General features: G+C 41.3%; 1 protein-coding gene across 7 annotated transcripts in view; it reads right to left on the reverse strand.

Annotated features, from left to right (window-relative positions):
- Window positions 1-1956: 1956 nt before the first annotated feature.
- lmo3 (LIM domain only 3) overlaps window positions 1957-16803 on the reverse strand; it is a 44956-nt gene continuing 30109 nt past the window's right edge. For all 7 annotated transcript variants that reach the window (XM_037461839.2, XM_037461838.2, XM_037461841.2 and 4 more), the window contains 2 exons: window positions 15299-15424; window positions 1957-4243 (listed from right to left, as the gene is read on the reverse strand). In XM_037461839.2, the coding sequence (XP_037317736.1) occupies window positions 4138-4243; window positions 15299-15424 (232 nt within the window). In that variant the 3' untranslated portion in view covers window positions 1957-4137. The remainder of the gene's footprint in view (window positions 4244-15298; window positions 15425-16803) is intronic.

Here is a 16803-nt window from a genome sequence, read left to right on the forward strand (position 1 = left end):
GCTAATAATTCAATGGTGTGGCTATTATCCGGAATTCAGACCAAATGAAATTATAAATGTAATTCCTGTATCCGAAAAGGTATAACATTATATTCCCTGACAGGATACAATTAAAGTACATTCAATATGTGAGGAAAGAATGTACTAAGAATGTTGTATTTAAGATTAGGAATACAACAAACCTTCATGACCAAATACTGAAAGTATTTCTTGGTGCCTACCAAAATGATTCCAATAAAGGAATTATCTTTTTATTATTACTGAGCCTCCCACAATACAAGAGTGGATAGATATTGTAAAAGCCATGGAAGTAATGGAAAGGATAACTTTTTCTCTTCGTCCTCAGATGAACGTGTTCATTCAACTCTGGGACAAGTCGGTGAGATTTTGTAGAAAAAGGAATGAATGACCTTGTAACATGTCTTTGGCCGAGCAAGCCTCACTGACCCCAAACCCACACTCTCAGGTCTCCCTCTGTCTGATGTTTTTTATTTTACTAGGGCCTGAGCCGACTGAGTCGGTAAAGGCCCTATTGTGTGTCGAAATATTCTTATTATTCTTTTACAGCTTCAATTACACTTTTGAGGCCTCTATCATATTCAAAAACCCTTGAATTTTGGCATGTGCATCAGAAGGAATGGGACAGCCGAGCATACTTGCCAACCTTGAGACCTCACGGGGGGGGGGGGGGGGGGGCTAGCGGTCTCGACGGGGGGGGCTAGCGGTTTTCTTTGCGGCGCTATTTTTTTCCACTCTAATTGCCGCACTTGACTTTAAGGTGTAACCTTTATTATTGTTCGGTCTGAAACGGCGCGCCCAGTGACGGATGGTGTAGCAATATTGTTGTCTGGGTGGAAATCGGGAGAAATGTCGGTCTGGGAGATTTTCGGGAGAAGCTTTGAAATTCGCGAGTCTCCCGGAAAAATCGGAAGGGTTGACATGTCTGCAGCCGAGTCACAGCCAAAGTGACGTATGCGGTCGACGAATGCGTCCTAAAGGTGGGCCTGGGAAATTAAGACATGCCCTATATTTAGGATTGGATGTAAAACCATTAACGCCTGTGACAATGATCTAGTGAGCTGTTTTGAACACAACTGCAATAATTACTTATTATACAACCACAAATGAATGGCTGAAGTTTCACACTTCCACATACTACTGTGAAGGCACCGTAGCATCTGTGTAATCTGTCTGAGTCTGAGTTCAGTAAAGTTGATAATTACAAATACAGACTTTCCCGGTTCAATTTTTTTTACTGTTTTGTACCTGTATCTGAACCTTGAGTCTAAAATAAAAGTTTTCATTGATTGATTAGCTCGTCAGCAAAATGTTAAAACACAAATGACACCTCTGTCATCGTGGGGATGTCGCTTAGCAGACGGTCACTAAGGTCTCAGGATCACACTGCGCGATTTTGAAATGAATCGTGTTTAATCCCTGGGAGGAGTTTGGTATTGTACAACTGTAAGAAATCATGAAAAAAGGCCTAAAAAAACAGCTTGTTTAAGCTTTAAACTACCAGCGATGAATTTGGACTGGAAGAAAAAAATGGAAGAAATTAATAGTAACATTAGCTGTGTGTGGGTACCCCGAGCTCTCTCAGTGGCCGCGTTTAGAGACCTAACGTGAGTAGGACTTCCACAACAGGTAGAGTCGCTATGTCTTCCATGGTGCGGAAGAACAATGGCGTAAAGGGTGATAAGTCACATCCCCTCTCCATTGTGTCTAGTGTGAATGACGAGGTTCATGCCAATTGAATGCAACTGGTCCCCACAGAGTCCACAGCGCTTTTAGGGGGTTTGAGACGACACAAAACATTAGCGTCGTTTGGTGTGAACGTAGCATTAAAGCAAACTAATTAATTTCTAAAGGGCTATAAAAAAAGTGTATAGATATAACTCTTCGCCTGATAAAAAAAACTGTATAGAAGAAGTCATAGAAAAAAAGACACCACACTGAAGTAACACAATAAAACTGTATTACATTTGTGCTTAAAATCATTACAATTACAGTATTTACAAGCGTTGTCCTAAAAATAAACATCTCATGCTGGATGACACATAAAAAGAAATCAATGTACAATAGCAAGCAAAAATGAATATTTCTTTTATGTACACCCACAATTTACAAATGAAAGAACTTCGATACGGTGCTGAGCTCTGCTGAAAGGTCCTACTAACTTCTCTGCAGCAGGGCAGCTACCGAGGCCAAGATGAGCAGGCCTGAAAGTGACTGACCTGCCGCACGGTGCTGTTACCTGAACCCAAAGCCGTTTAGAGCTTCAGACAGCAACCATCAATATAAGCCAAATGTAGATTTAGAAATCCTTTAAATGGATTCTCATGTCAGCTTTACGAATTTTGGACAACAGGCGCTGCAATGTTTATCAAATAAATAGTGTACAAAATATTAACCAACACCACCATCCCAGACCAATCGCTACACTCCTGACGACCACTAAATAAACCCGGCCCCATGGCCATTTACCCACGTTTCCATTTGACAAGTGTGAAAGAGGTTTTCATAAAAGACTGTCTGCAGCAAAAAATACACAGCCGTCTCTCAGAGTCACAGTCCAGACCCGGGCTTCCCAAATACTGCTTATGGAGCTCTGACGGAATGCATTTCAGGAATGGAATGGTGACTCAAGTCACCCCATGACACACAACTACATGTTCGTCCACCTGCATTAGGTCTAGTCCTTGACGTTAAAAGCCGCTTCAGTTCTTCATTCTGACCACCTGAGGGCAGCAGAGCTGAAACGTCTGAAAGAATGTAATCCTTTAATTGTAACGTGTCAGCTGTCTATTTACACATCCAGGAGACACGGAGCATCATAAACCTCTCCCTGGAGAACAGGAGTCTTGTGTGTACCACTGAAGAACAGAAGTTTTAGCTCTTTTGGGGCCTCCACCAATTGCTGTGAAAAGAATGTGGCTCTTTTGCAACTAAATGCTGCAGCCAGTTGCTAATGTTGCTTGCGATTTGTTGCTAGGCAGGCAAGATGACGCAACGCTCAGAAGAGCTGAATGTTTCAAAGATTTTCTGTGGCCCAATCAGAAAAGAGACGTTTTTTTACTGAAAAATCAGGGGACATATCATTAAAAACTGACATACATTTGCGTGGGGCTGTGATTTTCTATTCAGACGATTTTCTTTGCAAGCCAATCAGAGCAGACTAGATTTTCTTTAGAGATGGGGGCTTATGCAGGTATACTCATAATGAGAAAAAAATATTTTTTAATAACACATGTAAACATTTTTGTGAAAACACAGCAAAAAAGTACGGCCCTGAAAAATAGCTTGATATGTCCCCTTTTATGTTCTCAAAAGCTGCCTACTTATATCAGCAAGTCTTTTTAACTAACAATAGAAACACCAGTCGTAAAGGATCAACTGTCTTCAAGTGACACAATGGTCTCAAATCTATAGATGTAATGGCTGTGTGAACGATTTCATCCATCCAGACAAACACACTGATTTAGTCACAAACAGATTGTTTTCCCTGGAGCCAATGTAGGAGTGTGATTTGGAAGAAACGTGTTACTACTCGATTCTTGTGATCAATTTTGGACACACACATACACACACACACACACACGCACACGCACACGCACACCTTTGTTTACATTCACTTTGTTTTAAATCAGATATCATCTAGTAAAAAGATTACTTCAAAATGACATTGATTGACAATAAATGTCAGATTCAAGTAGAAGTTCTCCTTCCTTTTCAGATAAGAAGAGACAAGACTGCTTTCTATATATATATTGTTTTTTCTTTCCATCGGCTGAGATGAGCCGTCGGTTAGAAATCTGAGCTCTGAGCTCTGCGTCTGTTGTCCAGGAGGGAAGAGGCAGCATCCGTCACAAACAAAGAAATCAACAAACAATTTTTTCACACTAGTAGTTTGCCGTAGGCTCCCCGGTCTTCTCCCTGCCACATGTGGCGTCTCTATGGCTATTCTGTACAGCAGAGTGTGTCGTTATCTTTCCGGGGAAGCCTGCTCAGGTATTTACATGTGGACTGGAGCTGGGCAGGAGGCAATAGTGCTTCTTGTTGTGTGATGAAAGCTCTACTTCAGGTCTCTCTTCCCTGCTCCTCTTCCTCCGCTTCCTCCTCATAGGTCTAAGGGGGTCAGCGGACCTGGGGAGCGTAGCCCTCCTTCATCAGCCCCTCCTCGTAGTCTGTCTGGCACAGGATCATGTTGTTCTTCAGAAAAAACTTGTCTCCCACACAAAACCTGTGCAACACAAAGAGACAAGTGTGAGGGGGGGTTCAGTTTACATAAGCATCAAAGCAAAAATAATATCAGTATGAAGCTGTAGGCTGGCAGGCTTAGCCTACTGCTAGCTTCTCTAAGCATAACCTTAACACCACCCCCCCCCCTCTCTCTCCTTCTGCTACAACACAGCAGACTGAGGGGTTGGCGATTCACCTCCAGTTAACAGTCAACTCAATTATATGGAGGCAAATGCAGTGCTTGAGGGGCAGAATTATCTCTGTTCCAAGCCTGGGTTCCTTTCCACCTGCAGCTTTTACAGAAACACCCAACGACCTCGGCAGCGGCCCGTCCTGCTCCAGCCAGGGGGGGTTTACAGTTACAGGAGGGTGTACAGTTACGCTTGACCTTTAAGCGCAGTGCTGATTGGAGATTATGTTGAACACGTAAAAGCAGAAAGTATCTCTGTATTGTCCTGAGGGCTGCTTATCTCCCTCACTCTGCAGGTTAGACAAGGGCGAGCAGAAATGCCAGTGTTTACCGGGGCTTAGGGGGTATAAGGGGACGCAGAACATTTGACTTGCTTGGATGTTTAGACTGCAGACTTCAGTGCTAGGACCGGCACTGAGCGAGTAGAACTCAGGTACCTGACGAGCTCAGGCTCCTTTGCAGCATTTATTCAGGCCTGTAGGGCAGATTCGCAGCATTATTTGTTGTATCCATTTGGGACCAATTAGTAGGATTCAACTACACCGTAGGTGTTGGCACAAAGTACCAAAAAGTGTGAGAGAATAGTTTCTAGAAATTATTTCCAAATGGGCTCTGGGGAAGTTGCACATACATTGCACATGACGAAGCTCCTTGAACTGCGGATTATTTCCTTTATTTTAACGTAAGACCTGAGCGTTACACTCTGTCAAACAGTACACAAGAAATGAAATGCCACATTAAGTTCTTTTCAGAAGCTTTGTTAAGAAAACTCCTTGTAACATCCAAAATATCATGAAGTACTTCTAAACTGTGGCCATAGGACAAAAAAAGAAAAGGTAAAAGGTAGCTTTTCAACCTGAAATCAGTCTTCTCCAGCTTTTTTTAATTTATTAATATATTTGTTAAATTTTTTCAAGATTGTAATTTCTGACACAAAGTAATGCATGTTTTTAGATTAAAGAACATTTGACACATTAACACTTAAGTAGGACAAGAAACACACTCCTATGAATGGGACAGAATGTCGCTTATCGTCCGTGGAGCTTTCAGGAAACAGCACTTAGTTTCTCTCTTTTAATAAGCTGAACCGGTCTTCAGGGGGCATTTCTCATTTAAGATGAGCTACCTTTTTGAGAAGGTGTGTGTGTAGGGGGGGGGGGGGTATTCTCATACATGCACGGTAGTGTGGTTAATGCCGGTCTGTTTGACACGGTAACTAAGCCAAGGCAGAGATGCTTTTTATGGAACGCCGTCATCCACTAATAAAAATATCCTGTTAAAATGACACCTCTCCTCAGATTCTATTAGTGTCTGGCTTTACTGAGGCCCGGCCCACTCCCACTTTAACTTGATCCCCTTTAGTTAGTTTGATTACACCCTCTCTCCATTCCCAATGCCACTTTCTCCCTCCATGTCAGCCCCTTCCCCCACTCCTAGCAGCTCTTATCCCAGCCCTCCACTTATTTTGCACTGCCAAATCGTTTCTGCTCTGTGAAATGTCAACAGCATATGTGACATCTGTGCACCAATTATGATGAGAATATTACACAGCCAAGTCTGATAAAGGACAGGGTGTTGCCCTAGAAATTTCTCCTATTTTAAAACTGTTGAATCTTTCATACTCTGTGCTCTAACATCTTATCTTTAGCTTTATTCTAACATATGGTTTGGACCTGACTTTCAGTCAAAAAACATGTAAATGGTGTGGTTGTATTGACTTGTTTTATATCTGTAATATTTCTACTTTTTAAGAAATATATAAATGTCCGTAACTCTAGTGTATGAACAAATATTGTGTGAAAAATGCCAATACAAACTCTGTAACCTCTTAAACAGCGCTGGTTTTGACAAGGTTAATGTGTCCTTTGTTGTATGCCAATGGAGTCAATGGGCTTTTGAAGAGAACAAATATACTGTATGTCTTTTCACATCTTACTCTGAGAATTATTAATTATTTCTGCCAAACAGAGTTGGTGCTTGTTGGAACAGATGTAAGACTAACCAATGATGAGTTTTATTTTATTTTCTGGTGAGTTTGAAAGGTGTTTCGCTGATGGGCGCAGTATTATCAGAGCCAAAATACTCCTGTGGCTTTGAGAAGAGAATTTCATTGTTATATTTAGTATGTTATATATCTTGTAAATCAGTTTTGTATGTTAACATTTAAAAAAAATTCCAAATCTCTGTCAATTTTCTCTATCATACAATCTAAAAGTAGCGGGATTATTGTGGCCACAACGCTATCGTGTTTTCATCACTGCAGTTTGGAGCTGCAGCCGAAAAAATACCTGTAGCTCATTTCATTGCAACAAATAGATTGTAACCTTTACCCTTAACCTCATTTGAAAGTAAGTTTTGCACTTTCACATACAGTACTAATCCAAACTTTGAACTGGTAGTATATTGTTATTCATTCTAGTTCAGTAGTTGGAATGCATTGATGCATTCCAAGTATTGTTCATTGAATCTTTATTGTTGGAATGCTCTCAGTAATTTATACACCATTTGCAAACTTTTGAGGCACTCACCAACCATGCAAAATGTTTTTATATTTTATCTTGACCTGTTGGCAGGATCTTCTCCCGTCTTGTTTGTTCTGTGCACATGGGCAGGTGCCACTGTGTATGGTAGGTCCTGTCATTAGTGTATTAATGGGTGAGAGATTTCATGTAGTATTAAAGTGCTTTGAGTGGTCAGAAGACTAGAAAAGCGCTGTACAAGTCAATTTACCAAGTTCATTTTCGTTTGAATGAAAAACATTCTCTCCCAACCCCCCCCCTCGCCCAATTCCATTATTTCAAAATAAAAGTCTCAATGATTATCTCTACCTCAACAATAGGTACACCACAATTGCTTTCAACTAATAGTGCAACTAGTACTTCTTCTACTGCTAGTTCCACAATTACTATAACTAGTACTAAACCTTATATTACTACAAAAATGTATTTTTTAATTCTCAGCTTTTCCTATTTCTTTTAGCAGTGTTTAAATTAATTTCAGCGTTTATTAGTTCTGTATTTTTTCCAATTCATAGAAGCTTCTCCCATTTCTGAAATAAACTTGAAAGAATTGCAAAAAAACAGCTTTTCTCATTTCTGTATTTTCAGCAATTTTTTAATTCATTTCAGCTTCTATTTTTATTCTTTCAGCAATGTTTAGAATTAAATTTCAGATTTTTTCATTTCTGTATTTTAAGCAATGTTTTGAAATTAATTTCAGCTTTTTGCATTCCAACGCATTTTCAGCAGGAAATGCATTTTCTAGTTTGACGCACTTTCCATGCTGCTCCAAGATCTGAAATCTGTGTCCAATTAGGGTTGCGATATGTTGACGGTAAAGAGCATGGCATATGATTTAATTTATTAACCAACAAATGCAGTGAGACCCGGAACGCTTTGTGGGAGCATCTGCTTTCATTATCTTGTATTTACGATTCAGGTTTTCAGGTATTTTGACACCCATACGGAATGTGTTTGTAACACTGATAACGGTGTGAGCAGCTCATTGGAACTATACCTCAACCTTAGTTAAAGGCCCTGCTTAACACCACATCTGTTTGTAGCTACACAGTTGTGCAATAGTATCATGGTTTCTATCTTCACAGTCAGTCAGCTTCTCTTCCACTCTCCTGGTACTGCCTTCACTTTCCTCCTTCCTCAACTTAGAGGTGATTGTGACTAATGAGTCTTTAGAGACCTATTGTTGTAAGAGGAAGAGAAAGACTTCTACTGGGGCACACACTTAAAAGATGTATTGCGATGCCAGCGCGTTGCCTCAGAGGCCCGTGTTAACTAGAATATTCACTTTCCACTCAAATGAAGATGAGGTTGTCAAGGAGAGAAAATAGTCTCAACTGCACCAAATATAATTACTGTTAGGGTGCTTACAGGTTCAGAAACACTTGGCCGTCTGACACTGATTCCTAATTGTAACAGCATGTAACAGCAAATCTTTGGAGGATTGCTGCTGGGCAATCAGACTACAGGATAAGGACACACTGAGGATGATTATGTGTCTATATAAATGTCCGTAACTGTAGTCACTAAACGCTCTGGTTTTATTTTTCGGTTTGTGAGGATCAGCGGCCACAGTTTTCTGGTTACTTTATCACTCAAAAAAATCCATTTTCAATGAGAACAATATTAGTTGTATTAACTGCCTTGTTACTATAAGTTTAATAAGCAAGTTAAATATGCAAAAATATATTAACTAAATCAAAAGATTAGAAAAAACAAATTAATCGCATATTTTGAAATGTATTAATCACGATTAAAAGTTTGTTTTTCTTGTAGAGCCTACATCTTACGTAAGTAATGAGTAATCAGTTCAGAAAGTGCGTACTTTCATTTATTATTATTATATTTATTATTTATTTTTATCACAAAATTACACATATTTGATCATTTTTGGAGACTGAATTCCACTGGGTGGAACAAGTTGACCCAGCGACTCTTGCTCCTGCTGTCCTTGTGCGCTTTGCTCTGCTCACAACTCTTCATCATTTGACGGCTGTGTTTGAAGTGCCAACAATCTCCCAACATTTAGCCAGGATGCTTTCCATAACATTGTCTTTTAGTACATCAGTGGTGGTCCTCTGTCTGCTGCGGAGGTTAGATGTTGAGATGGAAGTAGCTTAGCGGCCAGATAAATCACATAGATTAACGGGTTCATTTTGAGAGCTCTAATATATAAAAAAAAATCTCTGGACTGATTTGAATATTTGATTCAATAATCCTACACAAATGTAGTCCCTAAACGTTGTTATTTCCCCTTTGCATTCTTTGTAACACAGAGCCCCTTAAAACGTGCAAATGACTCTAGTCAACTCATAGTGACAACACCTTGAGGAAATGATCTTTGACGTTAACACAGCTGAGGTCTTTATAAGGCTAAAAATATATTTAGCCGTTATTGGTTAAAACACTGTTCTCTCAACTCCGTGAGTGAAGAGACACTGACATTTATTTGTAATAAATATGTCCTTTGTGCTTGAAATTGGGCAGGATAACGCAGTGAAATTGTGTTCTCTAGTAGGGTGGCTGCACAGGCTCAGAGTTCTCAACACCAATCATACACAAACTGACAACTGTGTCCCTTATTGGCTATTAGGCCCTGTCTAACAAGCCTTACTCGTGACATACAAGGCATCAGTGGCTGAGCTTAGCTGTGCTGAACCCAATTGGTGTCAGTCTCTCCTTCCAAGGCTCCAGTATGGAGCCTTCCTCCCTTATCAGCACTGACCTTCCCCTACACTGTCACCCATCCTGCTCTCCTCTACGCTAACCTTCCTTCAGCCTCCCTACTGTGGCCTCCAGCTCATCAGGGGGAAATTGGGCCAGCACTGGCTAGATGATGAGGCTGGACGACAGCCCCATCGATTAGCTGTCCCTCAGGGCTGATCTGTGGCTAACTGCTTGCTGGATGGAGTCTCATATCTCTGTCCTTATTCCCAACACCCCTACCCATGCCAACAGCTCCTTCACCTTTCAGAACTAGCCCTCCTGTCCCTTTGGCTCTGAGACCACATTGTTGCTTAGCTTCTTCTCGATCGGTAAGAAAAATAACAGGTCTTGCAGGTGGGAAGGTCAACACTGTAGATTTATGTCCAGTTTAGTAAAGCCACATTGGGTGCAGACATGAGCAATCAGAGCCAATGTGGGATCCTATATTTTCAGTGATAGAACAGGGACAGGAGCTATTCACTCCCCCAGCTTGATACCAATTTCAAAGAAAGGGTTGCAGATGGACCTCCGCAGATAAACAAGTAAGATAACTGGTGAGACTGTTCCATTTATCTTATACTTGAAGTTGGCTCATCTTGCAATGCTTCTGTTGAGGCAAGTAAGAGATTGCTGCCAGTTTTATGGTGATAATGACGAAGGAGGAAGTGGGTGAGTCATGACTGCCCCGACACGTCCACTCTCAACCGTCGGGCCAGTCTTTTCGTCTGGTCTTTTTAAGCAAGGCCCTTAATACTTTAGGAATGACCATTAGAGTCTTGCAGAGAGCTTGTGATGAAATCAGAATAATTACCGTGGATAGTGTGGGTACAGTAGGGTGGATGTAGTGGAACAGACGGCATAGATTGACGCATGAGTGAGTATGTTTCTGTGTGGGGGAAGGGAGTGTTCATAGTTAATTGTAGCGATCCAACCTTCAAACAGCAACACAGGCTGACCCGCCGGAGCGACGGATAATTACACGGCGGGACCCCTGCTGACCTTGTGATGGCCTGCTCTGTTTATCAGATTTCACATTTTCTGATGATGTTCCACAGAGAAATCTCTGGGCCATTTGTGAGATGGATTAGATTTCCTTTTCGAAGGGCCCCGTCGGGGGAAGGTGGGTTAATAGGGGGAGGGGGTCTTTCATGTTTGTTTGAGGCTGGGAAACGAGAGGGGACAGAACGGGCTCAGATGAACAAGGCAGCAGATAGGTATGCCAGACAAAGACCAGAAGCTCATTTTCAGGCAGCAAGACGCTGAGAAACTTTTCAGGAAATCATAAGTGAGATTTCCTGATAGATCTCAGGCTAAGGCTGGGAATATTTTTAAAAGGTCATTTTATTTATCTGGATAGAAATGTTGAGAAACTTGCTTAGACCAGACTTATTAAGTGATGTTGCAAAGAGAGTTCAAACAGATTTTTCCCATCAAATGTCATCATTCTAGATTGTTTTGGTCTCGGTCTCAAATGCTGAGTGTTGGAGATACCTGTGGTAGAGATGTCTGCCTTCTCTCTAACGTAATATAATTTAATGACAGTGGGTTTTCGATTTTCGAAGCCACCCAAAAATAGAAATATTAATCTTACAAGTTTTTAGTGGACAATTATTTTTCTGCGACAATACAGCTGGCTAGGCGGTTGTAATCCAGTGCTCCTAGCTTTACAAAGGTCATATGGTCTTGCAGAAACATTGAACAAAAAGGAGAGCCTCAAATATTCATCATGCCACATTTCTCTGAGGGAACACCGTCCAAAAACCTTTTTCGAGCAAATGCAAAAAGCAGAATGTTATTAAAGGTGTTTTGAAGGTATGGAAGCCCATTTCCGCCACAAAAAAAAAAAAAAAAGAAGGGTGAGAAAGTCGAAATTATGACTTAAAAAGTCGAAATTATGACTTAAAAAGTCGAAATTATGACTTAAAAAGTCGAAATTATGACTTAAGAAAGTCGAAATTATGACTTAAGATATGCGCATGCGCAGCTTCCAAAGGTCAAACGGTTTTCTAGCCACTGACTATGTGCAATTATTTGACAAGTACAAAAAACAGTCGTAAAGCCTCTAAGCTCCAGTAGCCGATGGCGTAAGGCATCCGTCCTGGATATGTTGTTATTTTGCTCGACATGGTTCGAATCCAGGTTGTGGCGATCTTTCATTAATATATATTTTCTTGAATTACTTTCTTAAATGTCTGTGATGCACGTCACTGTATGACCGTCTGAACATAAAATCCTCTTATGTCCAAATGTTTCGGTGGTTCCAGGCTGCAGCCTCGCGAAAAAAGTATCGATACACATGTTTGCATGTGTTCCATGATACGCCACCAAACCAGTTGTCTTGGCTCACCCTGAACCAAAAGGCTTTCTTGCCACTGACGATGTGCAACTTTATAAGACGTATTGAAATCAGCAGCGGCACCGGACAGCTCGGTTGGCCGACGGCGTAGCGCCGCTGTCTTATAAAGTGTTTCTGTTTTGCTCGACTGCATGGGTCGAATCCAGGTTGCGGCGATCTTTTAATAAATGTATGTTCTTGTATGTTCTGTATTTCTTTATACGTGGCAGTGATGTAGTGCTCACTTATACAATCGTAATCGCTGCATTGGATATGGGATGCATTTTGAACATTTTCAGCAATATGTTTGCGAATGTGTGACGGATCAGGTGACCGAGGCAGACAGCATCTGCCGCTGTCGGGGCAAAACAAACACGCACGCGTAGCCAAACCAGTAGGTTCAAAAACCAGTAGCTATGTTGATGTTGCTGTAACGTCATCCCCCTTTGAGGAATACAGAAAACACATCCCTGATTACTAACAGTATTAATTTCCGTGTATGAATCAACATCACAAAGGATAGCGTATACATTGAAAAACCAGCGACGTTGTGATCGCGTCACGGAAGCTGCGCATGCGCATATCTTAAGTCATAATTTTTATCTCATAATTTCGACTTTCTTAAGTCATAATTTCGACTTTTTAAGTCATAATTTCGACTTTCTAACCCTTCTTTTTTTTTTTTTTTGGCGGAAATGGGCTTCCATATGAAGGTTACACCATCACAAGTAGAAAACCTCAGGGGAACGTCAGGAAGGTTACGTATTAGTTTGAATTCTATGTTTTTCTATGTTCTTCTTCTTAGCTCGGTTTCCAAACTTGGCTTTGTTGCAGATGGATAGACACCAGCCTCCACGTGCAACCACACACACACACGACCCTGTTACGCACAATTAGCACTCAGTTATTGTCTTGCCACTTCAGCCGGCTGCACCAGACCGCCTCTCCTAATGGAAGAAGTCAGCTAATCTTCAGCAACCAGGTCGAGGCAGAGCAACTCTGCTCTCCCACATTAGAACACATTAAAGCTTGAACAAATCTTTCTCTTTACATTAGGCCAGTTGATGAACTATTGAATAAAATTGACGCCAGTGTGTTTCACATGGTCAGCTGTGCCCTCGCAAGCCCATTCAGATGCCCATCACAATTTCACTGGTGCCGGGCAAAGATTTATGGCATGGCACCAGCTTTAATAGAAGATGTTACTCAGCTCCGACTTTTTGTTTTCCATTTTATTTCTCTATATTATGAAAGAAAAACCTGTGCAGGAATAAAAGATTGTTCTGTTTGCATTGAATTCATGAGTTCAAGATTTTTTTTTAAAGCTATGGCAAACAAATTAGGGTCCTCGCTAAGACTGGTCGTAGAGGAACCTATTGTATTTCTAGGAATTATTATTAGGGCCGGAGTCGACTGAAAGTTGGACAAAAGCCCTATTGTTTTTTCCGAAAGATTATTATTCACTTCAAGCACAGGCCTTTTCCTTATTCAAAAACTATGCAAAATCAGAACTGCAAAAAATGTAGATTTTCACATTTGGGTATAAAGAAATTGCTTTATACCCAACTTGAGACTACAGCTTGCCTTGAGAGGAACTCTTTTGGGGTTCTATGCCTCAGCAAAATTTGGAGTTTAGAGAAAGTTTAAAAGGACAGTTCACCTTAAGATCAGAACTACATACCTTTCCTCTACCCTGCAGTGCTATTTATGTAATCTAGATAGAAAATACACAAATACAACACACTTACTTAAGCACCCATCCAAAAATACATTAAAAAAAAAGATAAAAGAAACTAGTACCCAATTACTAAAGATAAACCACAGACCTCATTTATGTAATTGATTTCTTTCTATAGAACTTCACCAACCAGTTTTACATATCCTACACATCAGGAAAGTATCATGGTCTGGGTTGAAATATGAATGGTGGTTCATAAACTTTTAAAAACTACGTTATACACCGATTTGGTTTGCACGGGACAAGAACATCCGTCTCCTGAGTGAATGTTTGTTTCCAACCTTCTCTCCTGACTACCCTGCTTTCTTTCTTTCTTGCTCTTTTCACTGTGTCAGTTGCTACTGCTACAAAAATTGATGTCCAAATGACCATCAGTGTGGGAGATTCACAAGGGATCGTGTTAGCTTAATCCACACTCCACAATGACAATGTTTTTGCTGCACTGTGAAACTTTTTTAGTCAACAGGACTTTTTTTTAATGTTACAATACACCTTCCAAAAGCAGAATAATAATTCAATCCACAACCAATAAATATGAATCTACAATGTGCTATCTTTTTTTCCAACATTCAGCAGCACTTTAGATTCACCCATACCTGCAAACTCATGAGGGGGGAAAAAGTTATCAACAAGGGGATGGGGGGGGGGTCATTGCCTAACTTGCAAAATTGTAATTGAAGCTGACTGCAGATGGGAATGCTGCGCAAGCAGCGAGGCATGCTTTTAGCAAGAAAGTCAAAAGGGAGCATGAATTTGGAGTGAAAGGATGAAAATTTGGAAGGGAAATGAAGACAGAGATCTCCGCCAGAATAGCTCAGTTGGGAGAGCATCAGACTGAAGGTCCTCGATTCAATCCGGGTTTTGGCATTTGTAAAATGTGCGCTTGCTATGTGTACAATCAATATTTGGGGCGATGGAGTAGCATGGTGTGCTGGGAGCCGCAAGGCTGGCGGTTCGAATCCCGGCAGTTTTCCTGAGCAAGACACCCAACCCTCAATTGCTCCCCAGGCAAAACGTAACGCATGGGTTATAATGCTTTGTAAGTTGCTTTGGATAAAAGCGTCAGTTAAATGACACGTAATGTAATCTCAACGCTGTTTGGCCAAGGCTAAACACGTCACATCAAGTATGTTTTATTGCAAAGAGTATATATAGCATCACCTTTTCTCCATGTCTCCTCCTATCACTTCAATCTCGGGAACGCTGGGCGGCCAAATGCCCGCCCCCCCCCCCCCCCCCCCCCACGCTTAAAAACTATTTGGATCTATAAAATCCACATGGATGACCTATTTTGATTCCAAAATATTGCCGAAAAAGCAAGCCTGACCAGTCAATGGGGCGATGGTGGTGCATGGAGTAGAGAGGGTGTGCTGGGAAGGTTGGTGGCTTGAATCCTGGCTGTGCCATGTCAGAGTGTCCCTGAGCAAGACACCCAACCCCTAACTGCTCCCCGGGCAAAATGTAAAAACCACGAGTTTGAAAAAAAAGTATGTCGCTTTGGATAAAAGCGTCCGCTAAATGACATGTAACGTCATCTACTTCAACGAAGGCAGTCCAGTCCATTAACTCACCTCTGATTGCATAGCTGGCAGGCAAAGCAGTCCAGGTGGTAGACATTCTCTTTGGCCCTCATGACCATCTCGAAGGCTGGAATTAGCTTGCTGCAGGCTGCGCAGTTTCCTGTGACGCCAAACAACCTGAGATACCATAAAAAAACGCAGGATGTTAGTTATACACCCAAAACCTCAGAACAGCGCAGAAAACATGGTGTCTTTATAATTTCTATTTTCATATTGCGGTACCGTTTGTGTGCTTGTTTGTCAGCAGGATCATGAAAAAAACTACTGGTTGAAGGCTGCAGCGTGAAAACGGTTACATTTTGAAGCAGATTCAAATTACTGGTTGAATACACATTATGTTTGTATGACCTCCACCAACAGCCTTGGTTCCTGCTATTAAGGTCTGGGTCAGAGCGTACTGGTTTCCTACTCTGTTGATGGCATTATATACCATTTAATATGAAAGCACCCAGCTGTCATTCGTGCTCTGGTGAGAGCTTTACACTTGAAGCCATCGGTGTGTCTATCAGTTATTAAGTTTGAAATAAAACCAATAAAAAGTAGGACATCCAGAGAGGGCAGACCTCCACCAGGCTCTATGATCACAATATGATCTCTCAATGACAAAGAAAGTGAAAAGCAATGTGTACGTAAGAAAAATAAAGTATGGGTTCTTCTATGGTCCATGCCAAGCCCTTCCAGAAAATCTCAGGAAAATGGGGCAAGGGAACTCTTTGGCAGAGGTACATTCGGTGAACAAGACACAACATTTCAGTTTTCCTAAATGTTTTACGAACACACACAGTTTAACACCATTGTCGAAATGGACTAAAGTCCCACACTCGCGTCCCATTAGAATTACAAGGGAACTATTGCTTGCGCTGCTTCTCAGTGCCTCTGAGGACCAGAGTGACAGCTGTTGAGGAGATTGCGGTAAACATACTAACATGAGCTGCTGAGACAGATTGAGTCCCTGAATCAGGCAACAGTAGTGCAGTAAAGAATAGCAAGGCAACAGCTTGTGCTGTAGAAATAGATGGGCCATGGCTAGCACTACTGCCCAGGGAAGACCCTATTATTTCTCCTCTTGCTCCAGGGACATTAATGGGAGTATTCATTAGGGATTCAGGGTTGTTACTACCCAGCGACCTAGACCAGACTACCAAGGAAAATAAATCTGATAACGAAATCATATAACAAAATAACCTATTAGGCAGACGTCTTCAGGCACTTTTAGCTGTCGTTGTTAAAATGATAAAACGCAATGCCACTCTCAGAGTCTGTAAGAGATCACAATCTGATAAATGATCTCAGGGCTCAGGATATGCAGGGTTGTTTATTAACCTTCAGAAAGTATGTGTCCCTGCAGCATAGGAAGCAGATAGATTGTGCCCTCATGAATAGCTACAGAATTAAGAGCCACTGTCAACACACCTTGAGACAATGAAGGATATCTCTTGTAACATGGTAGGTGGTAGAAAACAAAGCAGGCCAATTCCACGGATTAGTGCTGACTT

The sequence above is a fragment of the Pungitius pungitius genome, chromosome 2, assembly GCF_949316345.1.
Source record: "Pungitius pungitius chromosome 2, fPunPun2.1, whole genome shotgun sequence".
NCBI lineage: Eukaryota > Metazoa > Chordata > Actinopteri > Perciformes > Gasterosteidae > Pungitius > Pungitius pungitius.